Genomic DNA, 24,257 nt, shown 5'->3' on the forward strand with positions numbered 1-24,257 from the left:
GTCTCTTCCAGACAGGTGAGTTGTAGAGTCCCACCACCCACTGAGTGAAAAGTTTTTCCCACATGTCCTCTATCTCTTCCATCCCTTACCTTAAATCTATGCTCACTGGTCAATGATCCATCCATCTGGTTTCTTCCTGTAAAATTATTCCTAAAGGTTCTTCCTGTCTAATGTATGCCATTGTAACATTATACCTCTCAATCATGTCCACCCTCAGTCTCCTCTGCTCTCAGGAAAGCAATCCTCGTCTGTCCAATCTCTCTTCTAATTGAAACTCTGTAGCCCAGACAACATCTTGATAAATCTGGCAGCATCTGTAGAGGAGAGAACAGAGTTAACGTTTCGGGTCCGGTGACCCTTCATCAGAACTGAGGAACGGTCACCGGACCTGAAATGTTAACTCTGTTTTCTCCTCCACAGCTGCTGCCAGACCTGCTGAGCTTTTCCAGCAACTTTGGCTTTGGCTTTGTTCCTGATTCACAGCATCCACAGTTCTTTTGGTTTTTATCTTGATAAATCTCCTCTGCATCCTCTCCAGTGCTATCACATCTCCCCTGTAATGTGGCGTCCAGAACTGTACACAATACACTAGCTGTGGGCTGACCAATGTTTTACACAGTTACAGCGTGACCTTCCTGCTTTTAAGCCCTCAGCCTCAGCTAATAGTGGCAAGATTAACATATGCATTCTTAACCACTTATCCACCTGTCCTGATAACTTAAGACCCTCTGATCCTCGGTGTTTCCAGGGTCCTAGTGTTCATCAAAAATTCCCTTGATTAGTTTATCCTGCCCAAATGCATCACCTCACATCTTTTTGGATTGAGTTCTATTTGCCACTGATCAGCCCATCTGACCATCCCATCTGTATCCTCCTGTCATCTAAAGCTATTCTCCTCACTTTTGTATTATGTGTGAGACTTGCCAATCAACCTTCCTACATTCAAGTCTAAATCACTTATTTAAACCAAAATCAGCAGGAGCCAAACATTTGCCACTGGACACAGACCTCCGGTCGGTAAAACACCCGTCAACAGTCGCCCTCTACTTCCTGTCACTCAGTCATTTATGGATCCAATTCACCAAATTTCCTTGGAATCCATGAACTTTTAACCTCACTATCAGCTTCCCGTGCAAGACCTTATCAAAAGCCTTGCTGAAGTCCAAGTAGACGACATCGAAAGCATTATTTTTATCCACACACCTCGCCACTACTTGAAACAATCGTCAAGTTGGTCAAGTTGGTCCCCTGAACAAAACCATGCTGACTGTTCTTGAGTAATCCCTGCTTCTCGAAATGCCAGCTTAATTCTGTCTCTCAGAACTGCTTCCAATATTTTCCCCACCAGCGAGATTAGACTGACTGGCTTGTAGTTTCCCGGTTTATCCTTTTGCTACCTTCTGAATAATGGGACCACATTGGCTGTCCTCTGACACCTCTCCTCTGGGCAGAGAGGAGATGAGTATTTTCTTAAGTGTCCTTGCCTCTTTCCTCCCTTGCCCAATAACCTGGGAAACATTTTATCCAGCCCTGGAGGTTTGACTTCTTTTAAGCCTGCCAGACCCCACAGAACCTCCTCTTTGTCTATGCTGTCTTTGAAAATCATATCATGGACTTTCTTGCTGATTTCTATACCAAGATTATCCCTCTCTCCAAATATAAAAAGAAAGTATTCATTTAGAAGCCTCTTTATCCTCTGGCTCCATGCGCAAATTGATGTGGTCCCTCATGGGCCCTACTCTTTCCCTTGTTTTCCTTTTTACCCTTAATGAGCCTGTAAAACAATTTAGGATTTTCCTTTACTCTCCGTGCCGGTGTCCTTTCATGTCACCTTTTTAGCTGTCCTAATTTGCTTCTTAAATTCCCTCTTCCACATTCCGCACTCTTGTAGGCATTTTGCTGTTTTCAAACCTAAGCATCTGCTGTAAGCCTCCCTTTTTCCTCTCAATCCAATGCTCTATGTCCCTCGATATCCAACCTTTGGATGGCCCCAACCCTTTCTTTTGTTGGAAAATATTGGCTCTATACCCTGCTTATTTCCTTGAATGTATCCCACTGTTCTGAGACAGATTTACCTGAAAATATCTGCTCGCGGTTCACTCCAGCCATTTCATACCTGATCTTATTAACATCAGCCTATCCCCAGTTGCGAACTTTGATTTCAGACCCAAACTTGTCCTTGTCCTTCTCAACAATCCTTGAATCTAACACAGTTACAACTGCTGCCTACAAAACATTCCCACAATGATATTTCAACCACTTGCCTGGCTTCATTATCTAAATTTAAGTCTAGGATCACTCCCTTTCTTTTTGGGCCTTTCTACGTACTCGTTTAAAAAGCTGCCTCAATATGTTTTTGAGAATTCCACTCCCTCTACCCTGCAATCTTTTACACTATGATTACTCCAGTTCATTTTGTGGAAAATGAAATCCCTGACTATCACTACCCTATTATTTTGACACTTCCCTGATATTTGCCTCCATATCTGCTCTTCTATTTCCCTCAAACTGTTAGGGATTCCATTTTACACTCCCAGCAATCGATTGCTTCTTTTTGGTTTTTAAGTTCTACCCCATATGGCTTAGTTTCAGGAGCCTTCTAAGACGTCATTGCTCATTACTGCCAAGGCATACAAGGCTGTGGGCCAAGTGCTGGAAAATGGAATTAAAATAGCTGTTTTTGGCTGGTGCAGATGCAATGGGGGCCACAGGGGCCTTTTTCTATGCTGTAGGTCTCTATGGCTCTATGATCGGATCTTATTGCTTTCTGTGGGATTTGTTATGTACAAGTTGGCTGCCACATTTTCTGTGTTCCAACAGTTATAAACAAGTACATAATTAGCTGTAAATTGCTGATGGATGTTCCAAACTTGTGAAAGGTGCTTTATAAATGTAATTCTTTCTTCTTTTTCTAGTGACACCTATTGTTTGTTTGGAAATGGCTCCACAACTCGTGACCTGCAGTTTGGTTATTGCTTAATCAGTTTGCCTGGCTCGCATTGTGGATGATTACATGTTGGTGCTTGTTAGCTTTTCTCTTAAGCTGTTTCCAGAGTGACTGACCTGGAAGTGCTTGATGCTAACACTTTGTTCAGGAAATTGAGTGTATGAATCCCTTAGCATTGACCTCCATTGGCTTGAGCTGAAAAGATCGAAAATTAAACTGATACAAGTGAGTGGGAAGAGGAGGCTGATTATTTCTGTTTGTTGATGCATACCCTTGTTGCATTGTTTCATTTCTCTGAGATCTGGGTTAGAGTGAAAGGCATTAATTTAAGGAAAAATTACATCTTGTTTAAAATTGTTACTGTGTACACAAAAGTGGCTTAGGTCAGAGTTGTACAGCATGGAAACAGACCTTCGGTCCAACCAGTTTATGATGACCATAAACCTAAACTAAACTAGTTCCAACTACCTCACATGGCCCGTATCCCTCCAAACAATTTTTTTTGTTTATGTACTTGTCTAAATGTCTTTTAAACGCTGTAACTGTACCCACATCCACCATTTCCTCTTGAAGTTCATCCTGCGCACAATTCTCTGTGTAAAATGGTTGACTCTCATATGATTTTTAAATCTTTCTCCTCTCGCCACAAAAAATGACCCCTATTCTTGAAAACTCTTACCCTAGGGAAAATATACCTGCCATTCACCTAATCTATACCCCTCATGATTTTATAAATCTCCAAAAGGTCATTCCTCCACATCCTATGCTCCAATGAAAAGAGTCCCAGCCTATTTTTTTTAATATAACTCAAACCGTCCATTCCCAGCCACATCCAGGTAAATATTTTCTGACCTCTCACCAACTCTATAATATATCCTTCTGTAGCAGGGAAACCAGAACTGGACACAGAACTCCAGAAGAGCCCTCACCAATGTCCTGTATAACTGCTGACACGATGTTCCAACTCCTATACTTAAAGGTCTGAGCAATGAAGGTGATTAATTAGCCATATTTGCTGTGTATATGATTAAACTTGAAGAGGAACAAAATTCAGGAGACAGGTTTGAGAATACACTAACTGGAAACATCTGTCATGTCTTAACTTTGGCAAGTGTTTACCAGCTTAAGTATACCTCAGACAACACTGTGAAAATTGCAATTCTATTTTAATGGAATCAAACTTGCTTCAGATGGGGAGAAGCCAAATATCTCTCGAGTCAGATTTGGACCTTACTGATTGGGGCATTGACAGTTTAATTAATGTTCTCTTGACACTTAAAGATTTTTAATTTTTTGACAGCATTCAAGGACAGACTAAATCCCTTGTGTAGAATTAAAGAGATTGAGAGTTTCCAAACTCTTGTATAGAGTAAGCTGCAAAACTGTCATCGTCCACATGTTACGTGACTAGAGTGGTCAATTAGGTTGGCACAGAGCCTCATATATCAATCAGCCTTGGTCAGTCAAATATTCCTCCTCCAATGTGTGTTGAAAGAGAGACGGTGGAATACTTTGAGCAAAATCCCCAAAATTGGCAGCCACATCTCTCAAAAAGCCACCATTGATGAAGAAATCCAACACTCAATCAGCTACACCAACCCAAACTTTCACAAATGATGCCAGTGCATATTAGACAACTGTGACCCGACGAGTCATCAAAGTGGCCTAAGTGATTGTTGTTCCAGTGAGACCTGATGATGTATTCATGACAGGTATTTTTGATCACCCTCTCCAGGGATGTTATTACGAACTCTGGATTCAGACTCTGGTCTCCGAGCCAACAACTACCTCGACTACATCTCCTCTCACCCACCCTGCTGTAAACAGAAATGCTACCCCACACTCTCAATCCCTCTGCCTCCACCACATCTGCTCCCAGGATGAGGCATGCTGCTCTGGGACATCCCAGATTTCCTCCTAATTTAGGGACTGCAATTTCCCCTCCTACATAATTCGAGGGTGCCCTCAACCACGTTTCATTCATTTCCCACCGGTTTTCCCTCAAATCCCCTCCTCCCCCCCCACCCCCCCCCAACAACAACAACAAGGATAGAGCCCCCTTAGTCCTCACATACCACCCCAACAACCTCCGAATCCAATTCTTCATCCTCTGACATTTCCATCACCTGCAATTAGACACCACCAAAAACATATTTCCTTTCCCAACCCTGCCTACTTTTCAAAGACCATTCATTCTGCATCTCCCTCGTCAGCTCTGCACTCCCCACCATCTTCTCCACCACACCTGGCACCTTTCCCTGCAGCCACAAGAGTTGTAACACCTCCCCCAAACCACCTCATCGCCTCCGTCTGAGACCCCAAACAATCCTTCCAAATTCCGCAGAGAATCACCTGCATTTCATACAACCTGATCTGTTATATCTGTTACTCCCGATGTAGCCTCCTTTATGTCTGGAGACCCACACAGACTTGGGGACCGGTTTGTGCAGCACTGCACTCAGCATGCACTAACCAACCTGTCCTTCCGGCTGCCGTCCATTTTAGTTCCCTCTTCGCTCCCTTAGTGATATGCTGTCCTTGGCCTCTTCCACTGTCAGAGTGAGGCCAAATGTCAACTGGAGGAACCGCCCCTGATATTTTGCCTCGGGAGCTTACAGCCCAATGGCCTGAATATTGACTTCACCAGCTTCAAAATCCTTCCACCATTTCCTGTCCAGCCCTTCCCCTCCTTCTCGCCTCTCTGAACTGACCTAAGCTGTCCATCTTCTTACTCATCTATCCAATCCACCCTTCCCACTGACCAATCACAATAACCCCATTCCTGCAACCACCCATCACCATTCCAATACCCTTTCCCACAACCACCCCCCATTTACTTCTGGACTTGCCTCCCCCTCCCCAGTCCTGATGAAGGGTGTTGGCCCAAAACGTTGACTTTCCTGCTCCTCGGATGCTGTCTGACCTGCTGAGCTTTACCAGCTCCACATGTTTCGACTCTGGCTTCCAGCATCTGCAGTCCTTATTGTCTCCAAGCACTGTGTATCAGTGCCATATGAGGGGGCTAAAGGAATTCCATCTGCAATGCCTCTGCTGCATCTTCCAGATTCAGCAGGAGGACGACTACAGCAAAAGCAAGCCAACTCTACTAGCTTTCTCTCAAAACTCCTTCCAAACCAACTTTAGACTGAAAACTGTGTCTGGTCAGTGGAAAATTATTGTCCTGCCATGCCAATATTTTCTCAACTCACAAGTTGTCACCATTAAAGGGCAGGACAAAGAAAATGCTTTAAAGCGAGAGTCAAGGTCTCCTTGACAGATGACCACATAGACATTAATGATTGGGAGGAATTTGCTACCTATTTCATAGAATGGTCACAGCTTGTCCATTAAGGTGCACCGTGCTTTGTGTTCACTTTTTAAAAAATATATATCTTTTACGGCATTTGAACATAGCTGGCTGGTTCAGCATTTGCTGTGCATTCCTGCATTCCGTTTGGAAGGTGGTGAGCTGCATTGTGAACCACCATAGTCCTGGGTATAGGGGCATCCACATTGCCATTAGGGTGGGAGTTCCTGGATTTTTGGATTCAGCAACCCAGAAGGAATGATGACATATTTTCAAATTTGGATGGTGTGTGGCTTGGAGGGGAATTTGTAAGCGATTGTTCCCATGTATCTGATGGCCTTGTCCTTTCTCAGTGGTGAGGTTTGTGGGTTTAGTAAGTATTGTTGAAGGTGGTGAGTTGTTGCAGTGCATCTTGTAGATGGTTCACCCTGTAGGTAATGGTCATCATTGGACAGAGTGAATGTTGAACAGTAGTGGATCAGGTGTGAATAAAACAGACTGCTTTTCCCTGATGGTCTCAATCTTCTTGTGTTGCTGGAGCTGCACCCATCCAGGTGAGTGTGTGACTTGTGTCTTGTAGATGATTAAGAGATTTTGGGAGTCAGCAGGTAAGTTACAGTTTGCAGGATTCCTAGCTTCTAGTTCTGATCTACTGTTGCACCACAGTATTTATGTGGCTAGTCTGGGTCAGTTTCTGGTCAGTGGTGGCCCCCAAAATGTTGATTTGTGGAGGATTCGATGATGATAATACATCTAAATGTCAAAGGGTGAAGGTTAGATTTTCTCACTGCAGTGGGTTACTGCCTCTCATTTTGTATGGTGCAAATACTATTTTCTAGCTACCAGCCCAAGCTGAATATTTTCCAGGCTCTACTACATTTTGACATTTGGAATCATCTATATCTGGAGATTCATGGATAGTGTGCAACGTTTTGCAATCATCAGTGAACATCTCTTTCTGACCAGGTAATGAAGGGAAGATCATTGAAGCAGCTGAAGGTGGTCAGGCCGAGGACACCTCTCTGAGAATTATTATTCTTTTGCCACAGTGGTAGTGCCCATCTGTCAAAGCCAGGAGTCCCAGACTCAAGTTCCACCTGCTTCAGGGGTGTGTAGTAACATCTCTGAACAGATCAATTAGAAAACATCCACACTGAAGAACTCTTGCAGAGATGTCCTAAAGCTGAAATCACCAGCTGCTGTCAACCACAGCTATTCCATCCGAGATAGAAAAGACTCCATCTCATGTTTTCCTAATGCCTCCCAATGATTCCAGTCCTGCTAGGTCTCCTTGATACCACTCAGTCAAATCCTACCTTGATGTTAAGGGCTGCCAGTGTCTCCCTTCATCTCTGGATATAGGTTTCTTTGTCCATGTTTGAACCAAGGCTGTAATGAAATCAAGAGCTGAGTGGCCCTGGCAGAACCCAAGCTGGGCGTCGCTGAGCAGGTACTACTTGATAGCACTGTTAATGACACCTTCCATCACTTTACTGATCATCAAGAATAGGGTGTAAATGGCCAAGCTGCTGTTTACTATTGAAATAACTCCACAGAGGCTGGTGTCCCATCACCAAGTGACCCATTATTTACTTGAGCACAGCCATCTCCAAGCCAGTACCTAGACTGAGGAGACTCCCTGAAACTCCTGTTTCTACCTGTCAGCCAGGGCTCACTGATTAGCCCAGGTTAACAACCCCTCTTGGTTAATGGATCCACCAGGCCCTTGTTCCAATTACTACAGCTATCAAATGTGTTATCGGTAATCAAGATTCTTGATATATCATGGTTATTTGGAAAGTAGTGTTCTAAATTTTGAAGAATTATATCTAACTTTAAGTTTGATTTGAATTTGTAAGTTGTGTGTTCAGGGGATATGTATTGGTGTTGAGTAGTAGCCCTATTTCTTTTCAAGTTTATGAGGCAACCTATTCCTGATAATTACAAAAGTTAAGACACTTGTTTTACTTATTTAAAATGTTCTGTCTTCAGTTAATTGAGAGGTTAAGAAACGGGGAGCCATCCCAATCATCTGTCTCTCACCTGTAACATTCTGTGTTTTAAACTTGCTGAACCTTGATAGAGAAATTTATCTTGCTGTCAATTTCTCTTTAAAAAAATTGAAGCTTATTTCTGTTTTGTTTTAGAATGCCTTGGTCCCTTTCAATCTTTGCTGTGTACATATTGACCTGTATTGTTGCAACGGTAACTCATCGGCTCAGCGCATCTGGTGAGACTTTTACCTCTTGAATAATGAAATATATTTACAGTATCTGTCCTCTGTTTTTATTATGGAATGGTATAATTGTACAGAAAAAAGATTGTTGAGCCCCTTTACACATCTGCCAGCTCTTGATAGAGTTATCCAATTAGACTCACTCCGCTGCCTTTCCTCCCAGAGTTGCAGTCTGACCCTTTACTGTGACCTATTATTTGGTAAGAACGCTACCTGTATCTGTCCTTGGTCTGGTCTGATGTGTTCATTTGTTTCAATCTGCATGTCCTCCACTTTTATTTTTGCATCTGACAGTCTTTGGTTCAAATTCCACTCAGATACTTGTGCGCACACTCCAAGCCGCCATTCCAGTGCGGTGTTGATTAGGTGCAGCACTCTCTGAGGTGGCATCTTTCTTTAGATAAGACTTTAACTGAGTCCCTGTGTATTTTGTGGCTGTAAAAAGATGTCATTCACTAAAATCTGGGTATTCTCATATTGTCCTTAGGAACTTGCTGTTTAAATATAAGTATGTATAAACATTTTTAAATTCGGCCACGGGATGAGGATGTTGCTGGCCAGTCAGCATTATTGCCCATCCCTAATTGCCCAGGGGGCAGTTCAGAGGCAATCACATTGCTGTGGGACTGGTGTCACATGTAGGCCAGACCAGGTAAGGATAGCAGTTTCCTTCCCTAAAGGATGTTAGTGAGCCCGATGGGTTTTTCCTGACAATCGACAATAGATTTACAGTCATCATTAGATTCTGCCGTGGTGGGATTCAAACCCAGGCCCCCAAAACGTTATCTGGGTCTCTGGAGTAACAGGCCGGCAATAATATCACTAGGCCATTGCCTCCCCGCAAAAATATGTATTAAAATAATTTATTTTATAGTTTGAAGTTTTTTATTTTGGGCGTATGAGGGGTTTTAATAATTTAACTTGTCAGTGTTTCTGGAGGCACAATTACTCCGAGAACTCGGGGCGATAATGGCTACTGTCATGAGGAGTTAGTGGATTGCTCTGTACGTGGGTCAAATAGACAGTTTTTGTGCTGCTTGGTTCTGTGACCCAAACAATGGACTGTACGGGACAGTAAAATAAATGAACATAATAACAGTCTATTAAGAAGTGCATGTTGGACACGTACACAGCAAATTGAAATGTAAACCAATTTATCTCTTTCCATAAGGCAGCCCCAGCCTAATTAATACACAGATTGTTGAAATTTAGTCCGACACACTTCAGAGTGCTGCATGATCATCCTGAAGGTGATTGTTTATCTCTGGTCTCTATAACTGGATAGTGATTGACAGATCACTGGAGTATTACCAATTGTTTGTGCTATCCCTTTCACAACCTCCGTATATCCTTAAGTCCTTTACATCAACTAAATGTCTGTGAAGTTAGTTGCCAATTTGCCGGCAGCTAACGCCAGCAAACAATAATATGGTCATCATAAGGTAACATTTCTCTGTAACATTGATTCAGAGACATCTACTGTCCAGAGCACAGGGAAAATTCTCTCCAAAGAATGCCATGTGATCACTTATACCTACCTGAGAGAGCAAATGGAAAATCAATTTAACATTTCACCTAAAATAATGGCATTTAAAATTAGTACTGGACTCTCAATACCGCACTTCAATATCAGATCAAATGTTGAGCTCAGGTCTCTGGTGTTGGACTTGAACACAGGACCTACTGCTTCAGAGACAATAGTCTTATTCACATAACCCTGTCTTGCCCCCTGGCTAAAAGTCGGCTCTTTCATGGCTAATTCAAGCCCAAGAAATTTAATTCCCATCAAAGCCTTTGTTGTGAGGTTTTATGCCTGTATCCAAAAGTTTAGGCTCCAGCACGACAGGTTGAGAAGAAGGCAAAGTCGCGATCTTTAGGCTTGTTTTTCTTTGTAATACTGTTTAGACATTGTAGTCATAGATATACCAGACTTTAATCTTGTTACATGTTTAAAAGACTATTCAGATTTCAGGTTACTGACTGACTCTGTCTTTGGATTCAAGAGGCTTCTCCATGAGATTCCTTTTAACAAAGCCCACACCGTGCTATTTAAGCTCAGCGATGAGAAGATCTGTAACATCATAGCAAGTTTGCTCTAAGATCCTGAAGTCCTTTACAAACATAAATCAGTGGTTTAATCCATTAGTGACTGTAGTACAAGATTTCAGATATGCTATCACACAGCCAACAGAGAAAATACACGATTAGGTTAATGCCTGGAAAATGCAATGTCCCCACAGATTTGTGGGAATCACTTGTCTAAGATTGCCAAAATTAGAGGAAAAGCATCTGCAAAAGTGCTAACCATCTCAAATCTCTGACCGACCCAAATGGAAGGAGCATGCAAAAGCTTATGCACCCCACCCAGTTGTCTATTCAAACACCACTTGCTCCAACCATGTCAGGGGTATATGCGTCCAGCAAGGAGCATTTAGTTACCTCAGGACCCATCCTCTGGCGTAGAAGCCAATCAGTCATCCTTGTTTTTGAGGGACTACAAAGAAAAGAGCTGGCAAAACCCAGACCAACAAGGCTTTTAGCATTGTAACAGAAAGTAGGGTATAAAAAGATTTTAATCTGCTTTAATGGTGTGAAGTCCCTAAATAGATTGCAGTAACAGACTTTAAACATACAATCATTATTACCTGGAAGTGCTCATGAATTATGTAAAACTTGCATCACTGAGCAGGGCTACTTGATCTGTCTGCTTCATGCTGGTATTTATTCTGAATAAGATCCTCCTTTCACCAAATTTTAATGTCACTGCATCAATATAGCCTTCTATTCCTCTCTCCAGTAAGTGTGTATTTAGGTTCCCCTTACACCCATCTAATTACCCCTGTAATATAAGCCCTACACTCCCACTACACCAGTTTCTTCCAAATTCCCTCATAGACTTATTGTGACAATCTTATATCTGACAGACTATATAGTTTTGAACATACTTAAATACTGAAATATCTTAACTGATCAAAGACCGTTGCAAATTTATAGGTCCCTAGCAGGTCACCCCTCGGTCTGTCTTTCTGAGCAAAAATAGGCAGTCAGTTGCCAAGTGTAGAATCTGTGTGAAGAATAAATGCCAAACTCCAGTAGCAATGATGTGCTCACTGCACAATCTGTAACGTTGCAACAGATTAGAATTTATGTACATGAAGTAGGAATATTAAATCATACAGAATGTGTAAATATCACATTGTACCCTTGAGCCATAAGAGTGTAGGGAAGCCCAAAAAGAATTTGTATCTTCATGCATGAAGCATTCAGAACAAGGTCGATGAATTGATGTTCCAAATGAAAGTCACAAGGATTTCAAGCTAGTTAAGGGAGGAGGGAGGGTTCAGCAGCAGTTATTAAAGTTTCCAGAACAAGTAATAGAGCAGAATATGGATGGAGCCAGGAATCTTACTTCAGGCATGGTAGATAAAGGGATAGATATGAGATTGGGGAAGATGGTCAACGCAGGACTGAAGGCATTGCACTTAAATGTGTGCAGCGTATGAAACAAAGTAACTAAGCTTGTAGTACAGATTGAAATTGGTGAGTATAATGTTGTGGGCATCACAGAGACGTAGCTGCAAAGGGCTTAAGGCTGGGAACTAATTATCGTAGGACACAAGTCCATTCAAAAGAATGGGCAGAGGGGGAAGGGTGCCTTTTTTTAGACAGAAATGAAATAAATTCTTAGCAATAAGTGATATAGAGTCAGAAGGCATAGAGTCTGTTAGGGTAGAATTGAGGAACCACAAAGGAAGAAGGACTCTGATGGGAATTGTGCACATGTTTCCGAGCAGTAGTCAGAATGTGGGGCAGAAAACAAATCAGGGAAAAGGAAAAGCGTGCAAAAAAAGGCACTATTACAATAATCTGAGAATCTTCAATATGCAGGTGGACTGGGTAGATCCAATTGGCAGTGGATTCCAAGAGAAGGAATTTGAGGAATGTCTACAAGATGGCTTTTCACAGCAGTTTGTGGAGAGGCCATGAGGGAAATTCTGGAATTGCTGATGTGGAATGAAGCACGAAGTGAGGAGCTTAAGGTGAAGGAACCACTGGGGGCAGTGACCATAAGCGACAGAATTCACCCTGCAGTTTGACAGAGACAAGCTAGAATTTAATGTACAGGTATTACAATTTGTAAAAGCAATTACAAAGACAGGAGGGAGGAGCTGGCCAGAATTGATTGGAAAGGGAGCCTCGTGGAGAAGACTGTGGAGTAGCGATGGCAGGAAGTTGTGGGGATAATTCGGGAGGCACAATAGAAACTCCTCTCCAGGAAGAGGAAACATACTAACAACCATGGTGACTAGGCAAGGATGAGTCAGCACAACAGGGGGGAAAAAAAACATACAATGTGGTGAAGATTAGTGGGAAGCCAGAGGTTTGGGATGTCTCTGAAAACTGGCAGGGGAGAAGATGAAATATGAGAGTAAGCTAGCTAGTAATGTAAAAGATTGCAAGAGATTTTTAAAGATGTTGAAGAGAGGCAAGAGCAGATATGAACTGCTGGAAAATGATGGTGGAGACAGTAACAAGGAACAAAGAAATGGCTCAGGAACTGAACAGGTACTTTGTATCAGTTTTCATGGTAGAAGGTGCCAGTAGCATACCAGAATATTGAGAGATTCAGCAGACATAATGAGTGTAGTAGCCATCACTAGGAAGAACATGCTCGGGAAGCTGAAAACATCTGCAGGAGGATATATCACCCATACCAGATGGACTACGCCTTAGAGTTCTGAAGGAGTTAGCTGTCTTTTCAAAACACTCAACACCACTCTGAGACTCACCATCCACTCTGTCCTTCTCCTTTGCGAATATGGATGCAAAGTATTTGTTAAGGACCTTATTCACTTGCTGTAGCTCCACACATGAATTCCCTCCTATGTCCTTGAGTGGAGCTACATTTTCCGTAGCTACCCTCTTGCTGCTTATTTATGTGTAAAATACCTTGGAATTTTCCTTAATCTTGCTAACAAAAGATCTTTCATGGCCTCTTTTAGCCCTCTGAACTCCTTGTTTGACTTCTACCACACAAAGGAGCTGAGGGCATTGTTGCTGCATTTGCAGGTGACACAAAGATAGTGAAGGAGGGTGGGTGGGGGGCCGAGGGGTGCAGGTCATGTTCAGTGAGTGGGGAAGCTGCAGAAGGACTTGGCCAGATCAGGCGAGTGGGTAAAGAATTAGCCGATGGAATACCATGTGGGGAAACTGTGAGGTTATGCGATTTGGTAGGTGAACAGAGGTACAAACTATTTTTTAACTGGGGAAAGACCATGGAAAACTGAAGCACAATTGGACTTGGAATCCTAGTTCAGGATTCTCTTAAGGTTCAGTGAGCAGTTAAAGCAAATGCAATGTTTGCATTCATTTCAAATGGGCTAGAATACAAGAGCAAGGATGTACTGCTGAGGTGGTATAAGATCCTGGTCATTTGGAATATTGTGGGCAATTTTTGGCCCCATATCTAGGGAAGGATGTTCCAGCCTTGGAAGGGTCCAGAGGAGATTTATAAGAATGATCCCAGGGATGAAAGGCTTTTCATATAAGTGGCAGTTGAGGATTCTGGGTTGATGATGTTTAGAAGGATGAGGGGTGATCTCATTGAAACTTACAGAATATTGAGAGGCCTGGATAGACTGGATGTGGAGAAGATGTTTGCACTAGTTGGACAGACTAGGACCTGATGGCTGAGCCTCAGTGAGGAGACCACCCTTTACAACTGAGATGAGGAGGAACTTCTTCAGCCAGAGCATGATGAACCCGTGGAATTTGTTGCCAAGGAGAACGTGAAGGCCATGTCATTGAGTGTATTTAAAGACAGAGAAAGATCCTTGATTAGTAAGGGGATCAAAGATTATGGGAAGAAAGCCGGTGATTAAGTTTAAGAATAGTGGAATGGCCTAAAGTCAATGTTTTGGGCCAAAACCCTTCATCCTGTTCAGCATTCTCGTTGTCTTCCTGAGACCATGAAACCCGTGATGACACTCTCCTCTGATCAACTCCAGGAATTCACGACAACTTGGGAGTATCCATCCCAAAGTACTTTACAGCCAGTGAAGTAGCTCCCCAAGTGTAGTCATCATTATAATGGAAACCAACTTGTGTACAGTGATATGATCTCAGAAGTTATGACTGGACAGACTGAAATCTAGTTTGATGGAACAAGTTTTTATTTAACAAGGTGATCTTACACTTAAACTGCAGATTAGTTTTAACAAATAAACAGAAGTTTATCATGCAAAAGAAATGAAGATAAAATAGAGTAAACCAAGCAATTTATATACAACACCATATGAAAGATTTTAAAGCATGCTGTTAAAATATGGTTCCATCTATCTCAACACCATCACCTAACAGTGCTTAACACCAGAAAAAGTTCCTTTCTCGATCACAACAGCTAATAGAAACCTATTCTTTCAATTCCCAGGCTTGAGAATTCAATTGTTTTTTTGTTTGATTAGTCATGAAACTGAGCTTAGACCTTCTCAGCTTTAAACAGCCCCTTCAGCATTCCAATGAAACACTACTTGTCTGGAACTTTTAAACTAAACTGAGGTAACCCAATACTTAACTGTTTGAAATTAACTCCTTTTTTCTGGGGAAAAACTATTTCTTATATTGGTGAGGTGAAATTTCTTCTCTCAGAAGGTACTGAATTTGTAGATTTCTTTACCAGAGGACTGTGGAGGTTGGATCATTAAGCATATTAATGGCTGAGATAAACATATTTTTAATCAGCGAGGAAATTGAAGATTGTAGGGATAAGATTGGAAAGTGGCATTAAGGATTATCATGGTCTAATGAATGACACAGCAGAATTGATGAGCTGAAGGGGCTATTACTTCTCCTGTGTTTTATGGTCTTTCTACTGCTGTATTACTATGAGCGCTCCCATTGCTTTTTGTTCTGGGCTCTGTTTTTCCATTTGTTCCACTTCCCCCTCCTTCCCTCCACTTCTCAACAGCTTTAGAACGTCAGGCTTTGAGCCTGCTTCCATTCTAAGGAAGAGTCATTGGACTCAAAATGGGAAGATTCTGTCTCTTCTCTGTCTCCACCCATTCCTATATACATATGCTCCTCCAGCACTACTCTCCCCACCTTCACACACCAATCCCTAAATTTTCCATTTAACGAATCATGTGTATCACCTCCTTAAAACCAACTCTTTTTGGTTAAGCTTTTGGTCATCTCTTCTAGCATTTCCTTTGTGTCCCAGGTCTTGGAATGTTGGTTGTTGAAATTGACTGCCTTCTCTTCTTTTTTTATCCGTTTGTTTTTTTTTGGTTCAGGACAATGCATGGACTGGGATGTGGATAATGTCGCCGAAGTGAAGGCCTACAGTGAGGAGCCAGTGAGGGTTAGCTGCCCCCTCTTCCTGGCCCACTCCAAGTTAAGCTACAGCATGGCCAATGACTCAGGACTAACACTAGTGTGGTATAAAACCAGAGAAAATGGAGAGCTGGAAGAGCTGATAGACTTTGACCAAGCAGGGAATCGAATCACAAAGAAGCTGGAAGTGCTGTGGTTTTGGCCAGTGTTTGCTAATGATTCTGGGAACTACACCTGCATGTTGAGGTATTTTGCTTGAAAATGTTTGTTTTAAAGATTTTTGCCACTTAACAAGATCTTTGCACAGTTTTTGCTGTTTTTGTTTTTTTTCTTTCTGTGCTGCCTGTTAACTTGGTATTGAAAGTTGGGGGGGGGAGCGGGTAGATACACACATGCATGAGTGCACGCACACAGTGCCACTTTGCCCCCTTGGATCCTCTGAGTGCAGGAATGTTACCAGCTGATATATGTATAAATGATGGGTGTATTGAGAGGGGTTGAACATGATGAATGTAAGCTACTGAGATAATCAACAATGTCATTGTGACCTTCGTGATCTTGTTGTGAAATACCTGGAAAAAGTTAGACCCAAAAATGGAAATCCCTGGAAAGGCTCAGCAGGTCCTGGCAGCAACATGAAGGAAATCTGAGTTAGAGTTTCAGGTCGGACCTGTTCAGCTGGAAGCACCCGGTCCCATACTTTACCATCAGGTAGAGTGTAGCAAGAAGCCTATATTGAAAGTTACCAAGATGTTAGGCATCTGTATCGATAATCGAACAAACCATATGATCAAACAGTGGGGAAATCTTCAATCAGGGTTTTTTCAAACTATAGGATACAACCCATCCACAACCCCCAGGCCAAAAAAACACTGGTATAGTTAGCAATTGTGAGGCTGTAAGTTCCAAATGAGTGCTAACAGATGCATGGTCCCTTTTTAAGCCTTGGAGTTGCTCTTTGAAATAATGAGCATGGCCTAATTGATCAAGCCTGGAGACCTGAATCCTGTCTCAAAGCCCAGTAAGAAAGTAGATTTATTTTACTTAAGAGTTCTGTAGATTAAACATGCTCTTTTCACACATTTCCCACCTGCTTTACTAGCCACAACCCCTCACTGTCACACATTTACCGACCCACATCTCGAACTGGGTCATGGCAATTTTCAAGTATAAAATAGGCTGACATTGAGAAAACATGTGGGAAGCCCTAGCTTAAAGAATGCCAGTAAATGCTGTAAGCACAGGGCATGTGCAATGATAAAATGTAAATAGCATGAGTAAGGAGGATTTAATCATATTGGAAAATAAAGCTCCTTTGTGCCCCTTTCTGTTGTAAAAAAGTACATTTGGTCTCATCAACACGGTTGCATTGATTAGAATCTTCTCTCAAATTAATTTCATCCTAGGAACACCACCTATTGTCTCAAGGTGGCTGTACCCCTTCTGGTCATTCAGAAAGGACACAATGTTTGCAACAGCAGTAAGGAAATGATTTTCCCTGTTCAGTTGGCTCTTGGAGAAACCAAAATCTTGAGCTGTCCAGACACTACTGAGTTTGCCAAGTCTTCAGTCAGCTCAACAGTCGCCTGGTATGCAAATGAGGCCCCTTCGGAATACCACTCAAAGGACCAGTGTCAGGTATGGAACACTTGTGGCGTATTGCAGTTCTCACCGGGATTCCAGGTTATTGTGGTTACTTGTACTTTTATGTGATGCATATTAGAGTCGAGAACTATTGATGGTGAAGGTAGAAGATCCAATCTTTATTCCACCATGTGCCTGACCGGAAATCTCACCCAGACTAATTGTCTGCCATTGGTGCGTGTTGGAAAGATTTGTAGTTTGACTGTATAATGAATGCACATTCCTTGTCTGGCAAGTCCTGGAGTGGGACTCAAACATGGAGAACCTAGTTCTGAGGCAGGGCACTACTCACTGCTCCACAAGAACTCAATGAATTTTGCCATTGGTCAGTTCTGATGGCTACTCTCCTTCTAACATAGGAAGCACTTGGGGGAAAATAGCTATGATCATTTAAGCAGTTGTTCTGCACTTGTCAATCAGTCCTCAAAGCATATTTTTTTAATAAACAAATCTATTTACCTACTGAAGGACCCAAGGGGCCTTGAGTTTGGGGTCTGTGTGGCATCTTGTTGCCAACTCCTTCAGGTTGATCATGAATTGATGAGGAATTGAGGATTGATTTCCAGGACGCTATCATAAGGAAGCCCTGGAAAAGAATAATTGGGATATTTTAAAAAAGATTGTTCTAGTTTATTTTGTGCTCAATCTAAATTGCTTTTTTTTTAAACAATTTTATGAAGAGAGATCGAGGAAGTGGGAGGAAAAGGACTGTTTGACTGAAGTTGGTTGAGAATGATCTATTTGCTTCAGCAAATGTTTGTGGAAAAGTGTGACCGTCCTGAGAGTTGCTATGCAAAAGCAGCATTGCAACAAAGGACTTAGCAGCAGGAGAAGGCAAAATAACCATTTGTATAGTATGTACCTTCATCACATGTATGCATGTACCTACAGAAGTGGAAATTGATTGAAACAACCTCTGTCAGTTTTTCTTTTACAATGGCTCAGTGATTCCATTCCTGCCACTATCACAACTCTCCCTGATCACCAAGCAACTCACCCTGGTTACCTCGTGTTGTAGACAGCATGGATCCATGATCCAGTGATCACAGATGTACCAGACTACAAGGAGTTGTATCAGTGATAATGGGAACTGCAGATGCTGGAGAATCCAAGATAACAAAGTGTGGAGCTGGATGAACACAGCAGGCCAAGCAGCATCTCAGGAGCACAAAAGCTGACGTTTCGGGCCTAGACCCTGCTCTCTGATGAAGGGCCTAGGCCCGAAACATCAGCTTTTGTGCTCCTGAGATGCTGCTTGGCCTGCTGTGTGCATCCAGCTCCACACTTTGTTGTCTTAGTTTACAAGGAGTTGTATCTGGCCACCAGCAATGGAAGCTTTACGCTTATACAGAAAAATGATCATTGGCCAAAATACTATTTGACACAATTTAGAACAGAGTATTCCAAACTTGGTCTCTTCGTCGATCTATTAAACTAATGCAGATCTGATTTTTGGCAGTCAAGTATAGACAAACCTCCCCAGTCATCACTCATCAATGCTCCCAGGAGCGCAAGATGCATTACTTGGAAAAACAGCCAAGGTGAAAGAAGCCCGTGACTGCATGCAGGTCATGAATTACTCAATTTGCATATTGGACAAATGTTTGAATACATTATCCAACTGATGGCAGCTGAAATTCAACAGAAATCTTCAGCATATGCCCAGATCCATGAACGTTTCACATCTGAACACCAAATGGCATGAAAGTGTGATGAAACGGATGCACGATAAGAAGCACAGTAACAGAATTGCAACTAGAATATAATCCAAGATGTAAAACAAAAAAAAGTGACCTTAACCAACATTCTGAAAACACAACAGCATCCAGCAAATATCACTATAACTAAACCTGGATAGATGAACAAAAAGCAGATATATTTCAGGGGCTTGTAAACTGTTGTATTCCCGCCTGTCTAAAGTACATTCAGAAGTAGGGTTATTTTCTTTTGTTGAGGTGTGAATAGCTTGACTCTTCAGGAGTAAATCTTCAGCCAGAATTGAAAGAGTATTTTTTATATACCTTTTTAAGGCACTGTGTCTTAGACACAGTCAATAACTCCAATAATATTTTCCCCAACAACCACTCCTGGTAGTATATAATATTTGCTACATCTACAGTATGTTGTACTGGGTAACAGTTGTCTGAAGCATTTTGCTGGCAGCTATCCTCTGTTTTTAATATTTGCTCCGTCTTAGGCCTATATAGTGACCAGTGCTAGACGATTCACCATGTAGAGTTTTTATAGCTGAGACATTGTTTTTAGATAACAAGACGGTTTTTTTTGCATGATAGCAATATGTACAATTACATTAGGTCAGGCATATTACCAGGACCTAAGGGAGCCAGTACAGATATTCCTCTGAGAGATAATGTAGAACTTCCTGCCTCCACCCAGCGACTGTACAACATCCGTAGAATAAGGTAATGTAACAGAAATATTAGCCCCTTCAGAACGATTAGCTTGCACAACTCAACAAAATTTAATGTTTCAGATTTTTGATTTACCAAGCAATCTGAAGTAACAATGATAGAGATCATATGTGATGATTGATAATACTGTGGCTTTAAGAGTTGCATTTTATTTTTCCAAGAAGAGAGGTTGAGACAAGGGTAATGAGGGGTCAGTTCCAAGCCAATACAGTCAACAGCCTGTGAATCCTTGTGTTTTATTTTTGGAGCATTAGAAGCAGCATGAATGGGTGGAGTCAGGCTCTCACAGAATCTGGGCTTTGGTTTACCTTTAAGTGGTTATTGAGTTTTGAAGCTGCTTGTGGAAGTTGCGACAGCCAGAAGCTTGGGCTCTCTCTGCTGCCAGAATCACATGTGAAATAGTCTGTTTTACTGAATCTGCTTTTTCTAAGGGTGTGTTTATGTTATATTTTACTAGATTGTAAAATTTCTGTTGAGTAGTTAATTAATCTATTATTCTGTTAAGTTTTCCAGTAAAGTTCAAGTTAGACCAATCCTTCCTTTTGTTTTAACCGGAGGTAAGAATAATGTACGTTTTGCTTGAAGCTGAGTAGTATGTTCAACCGAATTATACCGGGAACACAGCACCTTACGCTTGCCTTTAAGTAAGTTTTAAAAAATAAGGTCCAAGCTATCCTTTTATATATTTGAAGGGGTTTGGTCTGGTACGTAACATGATCTAGTGAATATTATCTGCATGTAGGCTTCAAACATAGAATCCACATTATTGTTTCACCAATGCTTGTGTCTGACTGTTACATTCTTCCTTTAAAAGGAGTTACATTTACTTATAGAAAATTGTTTCAAGTTTACATTTACTGCTCATTTAAGCATTTTATCCAATGTTCAGGTGGAATGCCTCCTTGAGGCTGAAGTCTCCTAAACTTTAGGAAGACTCCTGTACCAATATAAACTTGGTTGCTCTCTTCTGCATTCAACATGTAAATGGATACTTCAGACATTGTTGGTTCCAATGTATGCTGCCAGTACCCTACTCTGCCTCACACAGCCAACTCTGCTACCTGTAATTGTTTCATGAATCTACAATTTCTTAAGGAGCAGAAATTTCCTGCTGCTAAGTTCCGCAAAGACTAAAACCCAATGTCTTCAGTGCTGTCTATGAGCTCTGTTCCTGAGACACTGACTCTGTTCCTCCTCTTGGTCGTTGTCTGAGACTGATTCAATCATATGCATGACATTTCTATTAATGTGCTTATCCTTGCATGCAGTTTCCTGAAACCAGTTTCATTCCTGCCCTCAATGGTCTCATAGTTTACTTGATGTTGTGTACTTTTTCTTTTCTTTAAACCATGTTGCTCACAATATTTTTTAAAAAACTGAATTGGTATGTGAGAGAGTTAGTGATGAGACCTTCTTTTTTAATGGCGTCTCTATTTATCCTTGAGAAGGTGGCCTTGAGTCACCTTCTTGAACCACTGCTGTACAGCTGGCAAGGGAGCCTTGTATCATCACAGTGAAAGTGCAAAGAATTTATAATTATAATTCAGGTTGGAGTATCTGACTTGGAGGTGATGGTACTTCTCTATCCCTGCTGCTTTAGTCTCTTTAGATCGTCAAGGTCCCTTTTTGAGAATAGTGAATTTGGGTGATCCGAGATGGCTACATTTTTGTGACTAGTATGTGATTAGACAATATCAATTTTCAGTTTTAATGGGTATAAATGAGAAACAACCTGATGTTATTTGTTTTGGCCTTTATTTCTTTCTTTCTTTTCCACTTTTAGGGGTGTTGTAGAGTTGAGAATGTGGTGGACATGGTGAGAGAGATTGAGGGTAAACTGGTATTCTCAATTGTAAGAGAATACCACAAAGGAGAATACACTTGTATCACAACAATGACACAAGGGGAACGGCCTTACAGTCTGACCAGAACCGTCATCGTCTCGATTTGTGGTAAATCTTCCTTTTGACCTAGTGCACAATTTCTTTCTTGGTCCCAGAACCTTGGGCTAATTATCAGGTTGATGATTCTTATCTTAATTTGAGATATTTGTTTGACCACAGCTAGCCAACAGGAACTGAAGGCACCGGTTTTAATTTTGCCAAAGTTTGATCAACAGATTAAAGTGGAACATGGTGAGTGAGGTCTTTTGCCTTTTGTGTTTGGTTTTTGCAAAATTTTAGCAGCGTGAGGTAATTTAAATAATGCAGCTGTAAATTGTCAGTGATCAAGTTGATCAATGCAAGATCTTGTACAAGATGGCAAGCGATTTGTAAAAAAGATTTCAGCAACCTGTTTCACATGTCCTCCCAATAGTCAGCCTGTAATTACTTAGTGCCTCTTGACGTTGTAAATTACCATGTTGTACTGCGGGCAGGAAAGCACAAACTAGACTGTGTCAAAAGAAAGTTCATCTTTGTGGATGGAAGCTGTGTGGCCCATACAGAACTTTCAATAACACTTTTTTACCTTTTGATGAAAAGTACTACAAGAAATTTTACTGAAATTATGACATACTCAAATGTCACATTTTGGCCACAAAAATGGCCTTCGTTTGCAAATAGAGACCACAGAATAAACATGTGAAAGTAAAGTTACCTTTGTTTGTGGGAGAGATTGATATGTTTATCAGATTGTGACATTGCACTTATTAAATGTTATTTTCAATTTCTGACTAGGTCAGGAAGTAAATTTAACATGTAGGATGTACTTCCATTGTATCCAGAATTCACCCACAAATCTCTGGTGGACTGTCAATGGACAACATGCAAAGGACCTAACTCCAGCAATAAAAATATTTCAGAGGTACTTTTGAACCACCTGAAGGTGGGTTTCCACTTATTAAAAATATAGCTTCTGGCTGTCACACTGATACATCCTGGGTGGAATTAGCCAAGGTCAGGCAAGAGATTGGGAAATTCTAAAATCCATGTTGCAACCAAAACCAATTGCTTCAATTTTTACTCTGATTCAAAAGTCAGTTTGCCTAGGCGGGCCTTGCCACCAAGAGAGGCAACAGCCCCGGGTTTGATATACTAGGAAAAGTGAGTTTTCAGAAATTTGTGTAGGTGTTTGGTAAGAGTGGAAAAATTCCTTTCTGAAAACTTGCTCATTCTCTTACATTGAGATAGTAAGAACTGCTGATGCTGGAGTCACAGTGTGGAGCTGGAGGAACACAGCAGGCCAGGCAGCATCAGAGGAGCAGGAAAGTTGACGTTTCGAGTTTGGACCCTTCTTCAGAAATCTTCAGAAATTCTGAAGCAGGGCCCCAACCCAAAATGTCAACTTTCCTGCTCCTCTGATGCTGCCTGGCCTGCTGTGTTATCATTGATTCATGTTGTTTTGAAGTTATGCTCTAGAATGTATTCTTCAAGCTTCACACAAGTTCAGGGGTGTTATCCAGGTGCCCTTTGAATAACATTCATCAATAGGCTGTATGTGATGGGAAGGCTAAAGAGCAGCAAGCTCTGAGCCGTTCAGGTTACAATCTTCCAGCTGAATACAAGCACATGACTTTTGAGGCAACAGTTACTTCTGTTTCTCCTCATGGAAAGTCTAAACCAGAGGACACAGCCTCTGTATTAAAGGGCAATTTAAGACTGAGACAAGGAGGAATTTCTTCTGCCAGAGGTGAGTCTGTGGAACTCCTTGCCACAGCAAACTGTGGGGGTGGAATCCTTGTGTATATTTAAGGCTATGATTGACTCCTCTAGTGATTAAGAATCTAAGGTCACAGGGAAAGGGCAGGAAAGCAGATGTAAAAATGATCAGATCAGCCATGATCCTATTGAAGAGCAGACTCGAGGGGCTGAATGGCCTACTCCTGTTCCTAACTCTTATGGTTTTATGATGGGCACATGGCAGTAATACCATTTTGAGAAGGGAGAAATTGTCTTAATAATTTTGTCTTCAAGATTCTTCCAAGGAAAGATGCTGTCCAGTGCACTTATTTATGTATGAGACCCCTCATCAGAAACTATGTTCCTGGACACTAAAGAATTATGGACACTTTCCTGCTGCACTGAAAAATAGAAAATATTTAATTGAATATTTATGCAAATACATTTGCGTAGAACCGTCAAATTTAATTCAAATTGAAAAAAGCAATACAATTTTCAGCACAACATTTTTGAATAAAAATAAGATTGCCAGTGATCAAATCATTCAATGCAAATTCTTGTGCAAGATGGTATGTGGGTTGTTAAGGAAATTTCAGCAACTTGCTCCGCACCTCTTCCTAGTGGTCAGACTGTGAAAAATTGCTGTGTCAACAGACACCAAAGTTATAGGAAAGAAAAACAAAGTTGCTGGAGAAGATCAGCAGGTCTGGCAGCATCTGTGAAGGGAAGCAAAAACAGA

General features: G+C 41.5%; 1 protein-coding gene across 3 annotated transcripts in view; it reads left to right on the plus strand.

Moving 5' to 3' along the window:
• Positions 1–24,257, plus strand: part of LOC125457762 (interleukin-1 receptor accessory protein-like) — a 42,472-nt gene that overhangs the window by 6,142 nt on the left and 12,073 nt on the right. The window contains exons 2-8 of one of the 3 annotated variants that reach the window (XM_059651193.1): positions 2,916–3,172; positions 8,402–8,484; positions 15,783–16,068; positions 17,229–17,460; positions 21,682–21,850; positions 21,962–22,033; positions 22,577–22,703. In XM_059651193.1, the coding sequence (XP_059507176.1) occupies positions 8,403–8,484; positions 15,783–16,068; positions 17,229–17,460; positions 21,682–21,850; positions 21,962–22,033; positions 22,577–22,703 (968 nt within the window). In that variant the 5' untranslated portion in view covers positions 2,916–3,172; position 8,402. Of the gene's footprint in view, positions 1–2,915; positions 3,173–7,093; positions 7,221–8,401; positions 8,485–15,782; positions 16,069–17,228; positions 17,461–21,681; positions 21,851–21,961; positions 22,034–22,576; positions 22,704–24,257 lie in introns of all 3 variants that reach the window. The other 2 variants (XM_048542349.2, XM_048542350.2) reach the window with 2 other exon arrangements.

This window comes from Stegostoma tigrinum, chromosome 14, assembly GCF_030684315.1.
Source record: "Stegostoma tigrinum isolate sSteTig4 chromosome 14, sSteTig4.hap1, whole genome shotgun sequence".
NCBI lineage: Eukaryota > Metazoa > Chordata > Chondrichthyes > Orectolobiformes > Stegostomatidae > Stegostoma > Stegostoma tigrinum.